The following is a 13743-nucleotide window of genomic DNA, read 5'->3' on the forward strand; positions in this document are numbered from 1 at the left end:
AAAATATATATATATATATATATATATATATATATATAATATGATGTAAAAATGTAATGTGTAAATGAATGAAAACACACAAAAAGATGTTTCATCTGGGTTATATAACACAATCTTGTGCTTTTTGGAAACCAGGCCAGATGTTCCCTGTTCAAGGGAGAATTTAGGGAATCCCTCAAATCCTTCACGTTCCAGCAACAGAATGAAATTTCAAGCAAGAACCATTCACGGAAAACGAGAAGAGTACAAATAGTACAAAAAGAAATTCAGATTTTTATTTTTCTCACTGGAAAACTCCTTAAAATTACCATGAGCACAATGCTCTGCCACAGTCTCATACAGAATAATTTCTCTCACATTTCACAAATTAAATCCCATCAGCATCATCACAGATATTCTCTTGCTCTCGTTTCGCCCCGGGCTCAGTTTTGGTGACCCGTCGTGCGTGATCTCTGTGTCTCCCACAGTCATTTGTTTTACAGATTTGTTCTTCCATCTGTTATACAACTAGCCCTATAAGCGCACCCTCTTTTCGCCCTGCATGCCTGTTCTGTTTGTTTTATATGCATATTTTTGGATGACCTAGAAACAGTGGTAGGGATCAGTGCTTTAGCTGTCATTATGAAATCACTGAGGCCTACTTTGTTTGTGTGTGTATCTAGAACCGGCGACTATGGATTTAATGCTTTAGATGTGCAAACTTATATGCATATAAATGGTTTGTGGTTGTCAGTGTATGGGATTTAAATAGCTACTATATATACGTTTGGGACACAATCGTCTGAAGAACTAAATCTGACCATATTCGGGGAATGTCTTCAAAGGTAAAAAGGATCATTTAAGTGTATAAATAAAATGTGTATGTGTATACATACTTCTATTGAATTTTTTCCCCATATAGTATTTCTTTGATTTTGTGCATATTATGTTTTTTTTCTTCACATTTAGATAACTAGGTGAATTGTTTGTGCATGGGAATTTCTGTTCAAAAACGTCTGTTCATATACAGTCAGTTATGCAAATTATTATAGACTTATAGTCTAAATGATTGTAATTGTTTTAATGGTTTAGATTTTTTGCTGACTATTTTTAATTATAAATTTGCTTTGCTTTAATTCATTTGCAAACTTTTAGTTTTAGTGAAGATATTATGTAACTATAAACTTGGTGTGCATGTATGAAAGCTTCTGTGGCTGAATCAGTTAGTTTGATTAAAAACAAACCCAAACCGAAACTAATAGGAAGTGAACTGAACTGGACCCCTAAATCATTGTAATAACAGTCTCACATGTGAATACGGCATGTGCTAGAAAAACCTCATTCCTGTTAAAAAGGCTTTCGATCCTGAGCCTCACTCTCATGATGGAATGGAGCACCTTTAATTTGCTTTGTAATTGTATTCCAGTATGTGTGTATGTATGTGAGCTTCAGATCAATAAGCTGTTATGAGACTGTGAAGTTGAGACGCTGGTCTGCTTCGGGTCGATGTTGACTTGTAAGCACATTTCAGACTGCTGCACTGCCTTTGAGTAGATGAAGCATGACATAATGCAAGGATATAGTAAGAGAATACAGCAGAAAAATAATAATCTTTTTGTGAACTTTTTGTGAAATCTTTTTAAATAAATTAGTAAATTAGTTGTTTTAATAAATCTTCATTAGCATCATAAATTTATTAATATACTGCACTATAAACACTATGTTAGTGTATTAAATAATACATGTTCAATTATGTTTTCTCATGCAAAACTCAATGCCATGATGTTAGGGTGTTCCAGGTGGTTGCCAGGTTGTTGCTATATGTTGTGAAGACATACACTTCTTAAAATAGCATTAGGTCAAGATTTGAAAACCAAAATGTGAGAACAAAGCATATAATATTCTCATACCTAAATATGGCTTTTTGGAGTTTTTTGCCCATTTCATCAATAACAATTCTGAATCAATCAATGGTAATAATGAGTGTAGCACCACTAACATATGTATGATTTTTTTTTTTCAGTTAAAATCCCAACCAGAAGGACCTACATTGACCCAGAAACCTGTGAAGATTTGCTCCAGGCTGTTCATGCCTTTGCCAAAGAGCTGGACATCTCTAGCATCAAGATCGAGAGGATAGTCCATACAGGTACTAGACATCAAAACCTCCTTACTTTTCCCAATATCCTATTAATATTCCTGCAAATTTTTATGATAGTTTTATAGTTTTTCAATGCTGTGTGTTCTATGAAAACTAGCCATTAGCTCATATCAGAAAAGGCAGCTTTGTTGTCATTTACTGACTTTCATGTTGTGTACACACATGATTTTATTGTCATCTTTGGAAGACGTTTACTGCTAAATTTTTCTATAAAATTCCAAAGCATGAGGACAGGAGCTTTCAAGCTTCAAAAAGAAGCAAAAGCACCATAGGAGTATCATAAATATGGCCCATATGTAATTTAAGTCGATATTTACAACATCAGGTTGAGTAGAATTTTCTTTTCTTTTCTTTTTGGCTGTGTGTCAAGATCTATGTAAACTGGGCATTATGGTCATCTCAAAAATAAAGGTTCTGTCATCATACTCTCCTGCTGTATCCAAACCCATTTGACTCATATTTCTCTTCTTTGGAAAAATAATACAGCTAATGTTAAGTACTGTCCATAAAATTGCAATGAATGAGGACAGGAGCTTTCAAGCTTCAAAGCAAAAGCACCATAAAATTATCGTAAAGGTGGTTCATATGTCATTTAAGCTGTTATTCGTGACATGAGGGTGAGTAAATGGTGTCAAGATTTTCATTTTGAGTAACACTTCCTTTAAATGATGAGCAATTGTTCTCATTTATGCTATTTTATGAGACACAATCAACATCAAGTGAACATTTTCCTCCTTTAGGAGACTTTGGGGAGGTGTGTCGAGGTTGCCTGAAGCTTCCCAGCAAACGTGAGTTGCCTGTGGCCATAAAGACCCTTCGTGCGGGCTGCTCCGAAAAACAGAGACGCTCATTCCTCAGCGAGGCGGGAATTCTGGGACAGTTCGATAATGCCAACATTGTGCGTCTGGAGGGAGTCATCACCAGAGGTCAGTAGAGACAAAGAGATTGTGCAATGAATGGATTGCAAGGAAGAAAAGAGAGATGCATGGGATGTCCCTCTGTAGAAAATGAAAGCTGTAGGGCGATTGGGACGATTCCTCGCAGGATTTGATGGCCCTCATCTGAAAGAGATTCAGGAGGCAGAATAGATGGTATGTCCCTCCATTGAAAAAGAAAGAAGGAGGGATGAGCCAGCTGTCCCACAGCAGTAATGGAAAAGAGAATGATAAGCCATTGATTGGACTGTTTATTGGGACGTGGACCCCTAAATAAATGGGCCAGTCCTCAGAAGCGCAAGAACTGAAAGGGAGGGAAAGGTCAATACTTGCAGGATGGATGATCATCAGAGGTAAAGGATCAAAGACAATGAGGAGCTGTAGATGTTATCACCTCCAGGAAGGACAGAACGAGGAGAATCAAGCTTAAATGAAACTGGTAACTCTCAGTCAACAAGCATGATGGAAGGAAACTTGGCTCAGGGTGGAGATGTACAGAGAGAGAAGAACAGATCCATCTTTAGATTGATCGATGTTCCTGGAGATAAAACAGCTAGATGGATTTGCCTAGCGTGTTCTTGCCGAAAGGGATGAGGGATGATGAAGGTGTTTTGGAGACAGGGAAGACCAGAGGGGAAGCTAGATTTGCTGAATTAAAGAACTAGCAGTGCTGATATTAGTCTGGGACTTTTTTGTATTAGCCCTGAAGGAATTATTAACGTTTGTATCTTAACACTGATTCTACATGTAGAGAATGATAGAAATGCATGCATGAAGAGACATACAGTATTAAGTGTGATGGATATTGTGTATGTTAGAGAAGTGGTCCTCAACTAGTTTTGCTTCAGGACCCAGAATTTCAAGTGCCAACACAATGCAGTATCAAATAGTTGCAAATAATAAAGAGGTTTTAAATTCAAATATAGAAATATATTAGTATAATCATGAACTACATAACTAAAAACAACAGCAGAAGTATGAATCCCAGTCTTTGTTAGAGTGCATAATGACAAATTATACATTACTTTTATTCTTCATTCTTTTGCAATAAGTAGCTTTGCATTTTCAAAAAAAATGCATTAATCACTTTTGCAACATTCTGTAATTTTGCAACTCTTAAGTCTACTTCTAAAGTCTAAACTAAAGTTGAAATTTAGTTTTCGGTTTTAACTTTCCTCTTTTTATCTCACCCAAAAATTAAACATGCATTTTTTGCTACTGTACCTTTAAAAGGTATGTAAATTGCCTCTAAGTACACTGCTTTTCAAAGGTTTGGGGTCAGTAAGTTGGGGTCAGCTCTTTTACTCACCAAGACTGCATTTTTTGTTCAAAAATACAGGCTGAAACATTGTGAAATATTATTACAACTTAAAATAACTGCTTTTTATTTGAATATATTTTAAAATGTAATTCATTGCTGTGATGGCAAAGCTGAAATTCTTTTCTCCAGCGTCACACGAACCTTTAGAAATCATTCTAATATGCTGATTTGCGATTCTTTGATGAATAGAAATTTCAAAAGAACAGCCTTTATTTGAAATGGAAATCTTTTGTAACGTTATAAATGTCTTTATTGTCACTTTTGAAGTGTAGTGTACTGCATAGTTATTAACAATGCGTAATTGGTTCTTGTTTTAATTGTTATTTTAAATGAAGAGTAAAAGACCATTTATTCAGTGGTATTTTAGAGAGAAGAATGAATTGGGATTTTGGGATTGAATTAGCTTGTCTAAGTGTGTGTGTGTGTGTGTGTGTGTGCGCAGTGAGCACAGCAGCAGATGTTCACGTTGGAATAATTGGTGGCCAAATCACAGCAAGCCCCCTTAATGACTCTAATCTTTCTCCCTGACTTCTCCTCATCCACCTGCAAACCTCCGTTTGTTTTCTGCCATTTTCCTCCTGAAAGCTACATACCCTCCTCTTCACCCACCTGTCAGACCTCCACACCTCAGGTGGGAAGGACCCAGTGCTGAGAGTCCAGTAGGAGGTCTTCTGTTTGGGGTTGGTCAGGCATGTCCGCTCCTCCCCGCAGGAGGTGTGATGGAGCTGGGGACGGTAGATTGACCAGACTGATAGCGCAGCCTCCTGTTCATTGGGCTGGTCATTGAATTCTGCAGATTGTTGGTGTCGGTGTACGTGATTGAGGGATCTGTCTCTCTCTCTTTCCACCCCTCTTCCTTGCTCTCTCCTTTGCTCTAACACCTGGGGATTTACCGCTATCCACCTCCCTAATGGACCGTACTTCCATCGTCTTTCTTTTGGCCGCTTTCTATCACTCAATGTCTAATGTTCACTGGAAATACAGACACGACAGATTATTACACAGTGCTGTTGAATACTTTATTCTGATTGGTCAGTTGCAGTTTCTTATCTAAATCTATCTATCTAGATAGTCTGTCTGTCTATCTATAGTATTTTATTTCACTCTACTGTTCTATCGATCTACAGTGACTTGCTGACTGCATGTAATCTCTTACGTAACACTCACACTTTTATGAAAACGTTTTTGTGCCCCTTGGACAACCCCAGCATGTCTTCCTTCCCCACTGAAGCAATAAACACATGATCCAATTTTTTCATTATATGTGTGTTTTTTTTTTTTTTTTGCTGCAGGCAACACTATGATGATTGTGGTGGAGAGCATGGCCAACGGAGCCCTGGACTCTTTCCTGCGGGTAAGACTATGTATTTTTGTGTCTGTTTGTTCTGCTGACTATAATATTCTGAGTCATCAGATGCAAAATGCTGAGATAGTACAGTAAATGGTATTTATGAAATATTTAAGGTGCATTACAAAATCTGCAGATGTGATTTGTTGATAAAAAGAAAAAATGAGAGGAAAAAGCCAAGTGAGGCGTTTTATCTTGTCTCCGATTCAGGTGAAGTGAAATTCTTGAAAGGAAAGTGGTATGATAGTTATTTGTTCCAATTTTTCATAAATATTTCCGTGTTTATATTCTAAACTGTTGTTTTCTTCCCATTTTCCTATTCCAATTCCCTTTTTTATTTTATTTAATTTTTTCTTTCCTTACCCTACCTTCTTTTCCTTGTTCCTTATCTGTTCCTTTTTTCAATTTCCTTTTCTTCCTTCCTCATTATGTTCCTTTCCTTACTTTACATTTTCCCCTTTTCTTTTTCCTTCTTTCTTTTTCTTTTTCCTATATGTTTCCTTTTCCTTTTTCCCCCTTTCTGTCTACTTCCATGTCCTTTATTTTCCTCTTTGCCACCTTTTTGCCATTCCTTCCTTCCTTTCTCTCTTTTTCTCCCGCATTTTTCCTGCACAGAAACACGAAGGTCAGTTGACTGTTCTTCAGCTGGTGGATTTGCTGAATGGAGTGGCATCTGGGATGAAGTATCTGACAGAGATGGGTTTTATCCATCGCCGACTGGCCGCTCACAAAGTCCTGGTGAACAGCAGCCTGGTCTGCAAAGTTTCAGGCTTCAGACCTCTTCAGGATGACAAGATAGAGGCGGTCTACAGCACACTAGTGAGTATTTTACCATAATGCAACACAGCACTCTCAAACACTTCTGAATGAGTTCGAAGAGCCAATGGTAGTCAGCATTTCTCTAAAAGTCAAAGCACAGCTCTTATCTAGTTTATCAAACTTTCATGCGTTTTTTTTTTTTTCTTTTTTCTTCTTTCTTGCAAGTACTCTAACCGCTGAATGTGCGGTGTATTTTAAGAAAGCTTCAGTGATTTATGCTTCTGTTATGATAAGATGAACACGGAAGTCAGGATACAGTACGCCACAATACGCCTGTCTTTCACCTATACAATACACTCACACCGTGATATCACTTTTTTTGTGTTTGCCGAGGGTGTATTCCTGAATCAACATTTAATCAACATTTGTTCTTCTTTCCTTTCCGATCCTTTTTCTTTTTTTGTTGATTTCTTTGCTTGTTTTCCTCTCTGATGTCCTTTCCTATGCAATGTCCTTTCCTTTTCTATTTTCCTTTCTTTTCCTTTTCTTTATTTGTACATTGTTGCGCTAGAAATCTGTCAAACTGATTTGTGCTATTTCTGTGCCTTTAGTATGTTTGTTTAAAAAAAAAAGTTTATTCCAGGAACAAGTCCTATTAGCAAAATCATGGTCACCGTTTATAGCTAATTTCTCTGGGCTGGTAATTGAAAGGTTGTAGGTTCAAACTCTGCAAAGAGCAGTTCATGAAGCCTTGAGCAAGTCACTTAACCTCAGGTTGCTTCAGTGGAGATTGTCTTTGTAATTAGTGGACTGTAAATCAGATAAAACCTTTTTCTCAATGACCACTTGCTAATTAGTAGTACTCCAACTATAAAGACTGTATAAAGAGGGTCTGTCTTTCTTTCAGCACGGAGGGAAGAGTTTGGTGTTGTGGACTGCTCCAGAGGCCATTCAGTACCATCGTTACAGCTCAGCTTCTGATGTGTGGAGCTTCGGTATCGTCATGTGGGAAGTCATGTCCTTCGGGGAGAGACCGTACTGGGACATGGGCAACCAAGACGTACGTCTCTTGCTTTATATTTCTTCTAATATATCACCACCTGTGCAGTTCTGCATCACTTTTCTACTGGTTTCTTTCTCAGACCTTTTCTCTCTGTATCTCTTGCTCTCTCTTTTGGGCGTCTGCTTTTCCTCCTCCTTTAGATCTCCATAAAAATCCTTTTACGTTTGTTTGTGATTTTTAAATTATTTTTCTCCCTCCCTCTCCCTCTCTCTCTTTCCTGCCTCTCTCTGTTGGTAGGATGGGATTTTCCTGTGTGAAGTGAGGAGTTATGCATTTATATAAAAATGTAAAAGTAGCTAAAGCGAGGGGCCTTTAAAGACCCCAGATAAAGAGTGTGTGTATGTTTGTGTGCACTTTGACTTCAAGTCCACTTCAGCTCCGTGACCAATCAGACTCAGAAGTCACACGGCGTGTGGCCTGCTTTTCACGCCTGCAGCAAAGATCCCCATAGTCTCTGAAATAAACCCTGGCTGAAGGATATCACACTTTTTGAACCCCAGTAATGTTTTTGTTTTTCATTTCTTTTAATCTGACCAAGACTTTTGAAATGGAATGGACTTCCAGTCAAAGACGCATTTTAAATACACAAGGATATAAGTATTGACACAAATTTTGTATTGGTCCATGCATAGTCCTTATTTTATTTTGTTTTGATAATGTTTTTTTATGTGATAAGACATGACTGTAAGACCAAATCTGGTTTTCTTCTGTGTATATGAGAGAAAACACACTAAGTCGTTATGAATGAAAGAACCTCATCGTGTAAAGCTTTTAAACAAAAGAGACACCTATTTGTTTTAAACTACAAATAGTGAAATGCTATTTGATTGATTGCTGGGGAACGGCATTAATACATCTTTCATGTTATTTATTTGGTTTAAATATTGTTTGTGTTGTCATAAGTGACTTTTTAAGTAGTACTTTTATTAAATTAAATGGTATTTATTATTTAATAAAAAGAGAAGATCATAGAAGAATGCCAGTCAAGGACACATTTTGAAATGTCTACTGCAATTAAATCATTTAATTTGCTAATTTGTCTCAGAAATGTCATTATTAGTGTTGATTGCTTTGAGAGTACACAAAAAGCTTCCTGGAAAAATTCATTAAAAATGCTTCAATGAGATGTGTATACAATGGGGTCCAAAAGTCTGTTCACACTTAAAATCTGTTTTCAAACTGGAAATAAACAGAAACCTTGAGGTTTTGGAAATTTTGAAATAAATACATTTTACAATGTAAGATTATGCATTATTTATGGGTTAGTAATCAGTATATTCCATTACTCCAAATAGTCAATATTCAATAATTATGTTTTTGTGTTTAAATTTGTGTATATTTACATTACAGGTAATAAAAGCTATAGAGGATGGGTTCCGGTTACCTGCTCCCGTGAACTGCCCACCGTCTCTGCACCAGCTCATGCTGGATTGCTGGCAGAAGGAAAGGACAGAGAGACCCACCTTCACCCAGATCCACAGCGCTCTTAGCAAGACCATGAGGAGCCCGGACAACATCGGGTCCTCCACCCTGGGACGCAGGTACTGAAAAGCTTCTCATAGTCCCCATCTCCATGCAAATCATCCCTTTTCCACTTTCCAGTAAGTGTTTATGTTTTTCACTCTGAAGACGGAAATATCTTTGTTTGTCCAGGACCCTGGGCTCATCTGTATCACTAGCAGAACGAACACTTCCCTCCTTCCCTTCATTTAGTTCAGTTGGAGAGTGGTTAGAAGCTGTAGACATGGGCCGCTACAAAGACAACTTCACTGCTGCTGGATACTGTTACCTGGAGTCAGTGGCTCGCATGACCGTTCAGTGAGTGGCATTGAAATGAAGCCATAAATAACATGTTTCTCTTATTCGGTTTGTGTGTAACTCATGCTATTGTTTTTGCAGGGATGTGCTGAGTCTCGGCATCACCTCTCTCGAGCACCAGAAACAGATCCTGTCCGCCATACAGACTCTCAGAGCGCAAGTTATCCAGATGCACGGCCGCGGAGTGCAAGTCTGACAGACCCACAGCAGTGTGCTGGCTTACCGAGGAAAGACATATGGATGTCTGTTCTCATAATTACCCAGCAGGCCATTCAACGGTCAGGAGGTGATAACCAAGACACTGCAAATGGTGGTTTTCTTCCTAATCTTCCCTTTTCATTCCTTTATCTTCTCTTTGGGTGAACACTGGTTCTTTTTTTTCACAAACAATTTCTTGCTTGTTCACAAGCAAGATGATTCTTCTAGAATAACCTGCGTGCTGAATTTGACCTGCTTTTCTTCGTCTGTTCATCAATGACATCAGCTCTGTCCCTTTTAGTAGGACTTTAAGGTGGTTACTGTCCCCAGAGAAGGGCAGATTAACTCTGACCGATCTCAGAGCAATCAAAAGGGCAACATGTATTTTCTTTGTCCAAGAAAAAGAACTCATGCTTTGTAGCCACTGATCCTCCTATAAAGTAGACTAAACCAAGAGCATGTCATCCATTTGCTCCTCAGACTAGGAGGAGAACATCTCGCCGTATCTTCAGGAAACAAGTTGAGTACTGATGTAAGGAATCTTAAATAATATGTAAATCCCTTTCTCTGTGTGTATTCTTGATTTGGTTACTGTCTACTTTTTGCTTTCTTTCCTCCACACTTTAAACTCATTTCTGAATTTCCGAGTTTAAACTGATATTGTTGGACATCTGTGCTTGTAATGTTTTTCTTGTTCTGTCTACTATAGGGACAATGTTTGCACTGCAGCGTCCATGACTTACAGAAACTTGTACCATATTTATTAGATGATTTATTTATCCGTTTACAGATGCTTACTGGAGTTTGAATGCAGAAATATTGCTTGAAAATGGAAAACATAATACTGAATCTGGACATTCAGCAGTCATTTCATCAAAATGCTCTTCGATTTTTGTTTGTGTAATTTAATTTCTTCCTGCACTTTGAAAGTGAGTGAGTGAGTGTGAGTGAGTGGAATGCGACGGGGATGTATACACACACATATACATTCACCCACTCACAGATTTCATTACACGCCGGAACGGCAGGTGTCTGATACTCTCGGACATGTTTAGTACTTGATGTTGGCATTTCGCACAACGGACGTGGTTGTTCTTAAACGAGATTGTTCTAGTGTTATTGAATTTAGACTACTGTGTGATGTGAGTGTGTGAACAAGAATTGGTTGGACTTGGATGTATTTAAGCAGTATTGAGTAAAATCTTAATTTACAGTTTGATCATAGAAACAGGTTGGTGCATATCTCTTTAACAAAGACCTTAACAAACAGGTTGGATCTGGATTTTTCCACATATATATATATATATATATATATATATTAGTACAAAACAAATGACTGGGTTTTTTTCCTCATTAGGTTATTGATTTTTAGGATATAAACAAAAGCTTTTTGGAATTTAACGATAAGAGCATCATTTTCACTCTCTCTGTTTTACAATTACACACATACAGAGATGCACATTTGTCATTATTTCAGCCATATCATATCTGAACATGGCATAACCCGAATTAATAATCACTTCAAAATCTAAAGGACAAAGACATGCTGTACTGTAATGTTTAACAGCCCTTTACCGAAAAAGACTCGATTCCCCCCTTGCATTAAGTGCATCATTCTGATCTCTGTTTGATACTGTAAATATGTATTTGAAAATGCAATCTATTTTTATAATTTGTTTGAATAATAATGTGTTGAATGAGATCCTCTCACTGTGTTGAAATGGCTTATTGTTTGAATTAGGTGAGTCGCGAAGAAAAGTTGTTTGAAATCAAGTCCTTTTTTGTTTTATTTTTCTCTTTTTGGTTGGAATTTTTCATGATTTTTACCTGTTAGAAAAGCAGATGGCTGTTGCAATATTGAAACATGTTATTAAAAAAATACAATACAGGTACCCTAGACTTTATTGTGTTTGCTCGCGGTCTCCTGGCTTCCAGCATACCTGCCTGAATTCATACACGCATGGAGTCTATTTTAATCATGTGTAATCAATGTCGAGGCACGGCAATCAAGCGTTTCCCATCAGCTTTCAACCCCCGTAAAAACAGCATGAAGCAAAAAGGTGTTCTTTGTTCTGTATTTTTATCTAAAGGTTCCTTTTTAATAAATTATTTTCTTTCCAGCTCGATAATGTTTGTATGAGAGTGACAGAATGAAATTACACCAGAATATTCATTAACTTTTCATGTTGTTATGTCTTTCCCACTGTTTTATGAACAGTATCTAATCCCGGTTCTTTTGTTAGATATTAAGTTGTCATTCATTCCAAGAGATTGAAAGATGTCTATGAGCTTTAGTGGATCCAAGTGCTCATTTGAATCAGTAATAATTCAAAGGGTTTCTCTCCTTTCACATATCTTAGTACTAAAAAATCCTTGGAGATAATAATGGGGGAGAACTGAAAGTGTGAAGAGGATTGTGCAGATGAAAATACACCAGCTAATACTTCAACTCCCAGCAGTGAGAAAGCAAGGCACCAAGTGTGTGTGTGTGTGTGTGTGTGTGTGTGTGCAGGGGAGTGTTTACATGTTTTTGTGTTCAGATTAAAAGACTCTATAGTAAGAAGCAAGAAGGGTCCATCTCTAAGCCGGTGTGAAGGGGAAAGTTTCCAAATACAAAAATTTGATCCAAACAGTTAGAGTGCCAGGCCTCAAATCGGATTTGGGAAATTAATCCTGATCGGGAGCAAGTGTGAACAAACAAAGTGGAGTGGGGCTTGATCTAGCCTCTCTCCGGGAGTATTTAGTCTCTTGAGGTCCGCTCTATAAACTGAGTTCAGTTCATTCACTGAGGATAGAGACGTCAAAGCTGCATGAGTGTATTTAAGTGACAAACAGCGAGTTCTGTTCTGAGGAGGGCCACGTGAAAGGAGCAGATGAACAGTGTGTTCTGGAATTCCTGCTGGGCTTTTAGTGGCTTTAAAGTGAACCGTGATTAAAAGCTCTAGGAGACTAAAACGCTAAAAAACAATCATTATTATGCATTAATTTTTGATTGACATGCTTGATTGAAGTAAACAGACATGTTCTTGTGTGTATTTATATAGCCTATGCACATACAAATTATATATAGGCCTACTGTATGTATATATGTGTGTGCATATATAAGTGGCTTTTTCAATGTTACATCGATACGCCAGTAATTTACTGTCTTCAGTTGTAATCAAATTTTCCAAAACACAGATTTCTGAATTAGCCTATAGAATACTCCATTACTATTTCCACTTGTGTCAAAAATAGTAAATGCTCCTCAGGGGCGTCACTAGATACTTTTTACTGGTGCATGACCCTTAGTAAAATATTCTTGATAAATCATTTGGTTTAATAACATGTTTAAGGTTTTTTTTTTTTTTTTAATCAGCCGTTTAGAATCACAACAGTGATGCCAGATTCGCGAATGAATCACTCTTTCGGTCAAACGGGTTTGCAAAAAGGTCTGAAATATTAGGACAGTCCACTTACTCACTGGGTTGTTTGCAAGTAATTGCAAGTGTGTTCAATAATTTAAAGTTTATGAACGATGAAGCGGCTCTTTTGCGTGGGCAGCATGTGAACGATCCATACTGCAGGTAAAGATAGGCCTATCCAATACATATATTTATTTATTATTATTTTAAAATACACGTTTTGCTGGTGGCCAGGTCACTCATTACTGATGAAACTCTAGATGCAGTTCTGAATTCAGCCACTTTCTTCACAAATGAGTATTTGAATCATTGGATCGATTGGCTCAGAATATTGGTATTCTAAAATGTAAGTTTTTCAACGTTAAACATTGCTTGTTTATTAAACTGTTGTGTAAAGGCAGCATAACACTCGCAATGTTGCTGTTATGCATACTTGTATAGAAACTAACAGCTTACTCAACTTCAAAGTCTTCAGACGGATCTCGACTCTTCAGCTTTTAGCTCGCCGAGACCCTTGTTTGAGTCATCAAGGCTGGGGTCTCCGCTCCGTCGAGAGCCTGTCACGCTTCATCTGATTAATTCTCAGGTTTTGGCCAAGCTCAGATTAAACTTTCTGTGACCACAGTTGAACACAAGTAGCTCCCGCTTTTGATTTTCGATTTCTTTTCATGTCTCCTCATTTCGGGTCTCCAACTAGGTCAGGCTTTACACTTCAGGATCCAAGTATCCATTGTAGTTACAAAAGCACTGCGCACTA

At 37.6% G+C, this 13743-nt stretch overlaps 1 protein-coding gene across 1 annotated transcript in view; it reads left to right on the forward strand.

Annotated features, from left to right (window-relative positions):
* The window catches only part of LOC306885021 (ephrin type-A receptor 7-like), a 134589-nt gene extending 124859 nt beyond the window's left edge, over nucleotides 1-9730 (forward strand). Inside the window, exons 11-18 of the mRNA XM_079441331.1 lie at nucleotides 2003-2128; nucleotides 2881-3066; nucleotides 5689-5750; nucleotides 6360-6563; nucleotides 7411-7563; nucleotides 8917-9107; nucleotides 9220-9384; nucleotides 9466-9730. Of these exons, the coding sequence (XP_079297457.1) occupies nucleotides 2003-2128; nucleotides 2881-3066; nucleotides 5689-5750; nucleotides 6360-6563; nucleotides 7411-7563; nucleotides 8917-9107; nucleotides 9220-9384; nucleotides 9466-9580 (1202 nt within the window). The 3' untranslated portion in view covers nucleotides 9581-9730. The remainder of the gene's footprint in view (nucleotides 1-2002; nucleotides 2129-2880; nucleotides 3067-5688; nucleotides 5751-6359; nucleotides 6564-7410; nucleotides 7564-8916; nucleotides 9108-9219; nucleotides 9385-9465) is intronic.
* Nucleotides 9731-13743: the final 4013 nt, after the last annotated feature.

Source organism: Barbus barbus, assembly GCF_936440315.1.
Source record: "Barbus barbus genome assembly, chromosome: 19".
Classification (NCBI taxonomy): domain Eukaryota; kingdom Metazoa; phylum Chordata; class Actinopteri; order Cypriniformes; family Cyprinidae; genus Barbus; species Barbus barbus.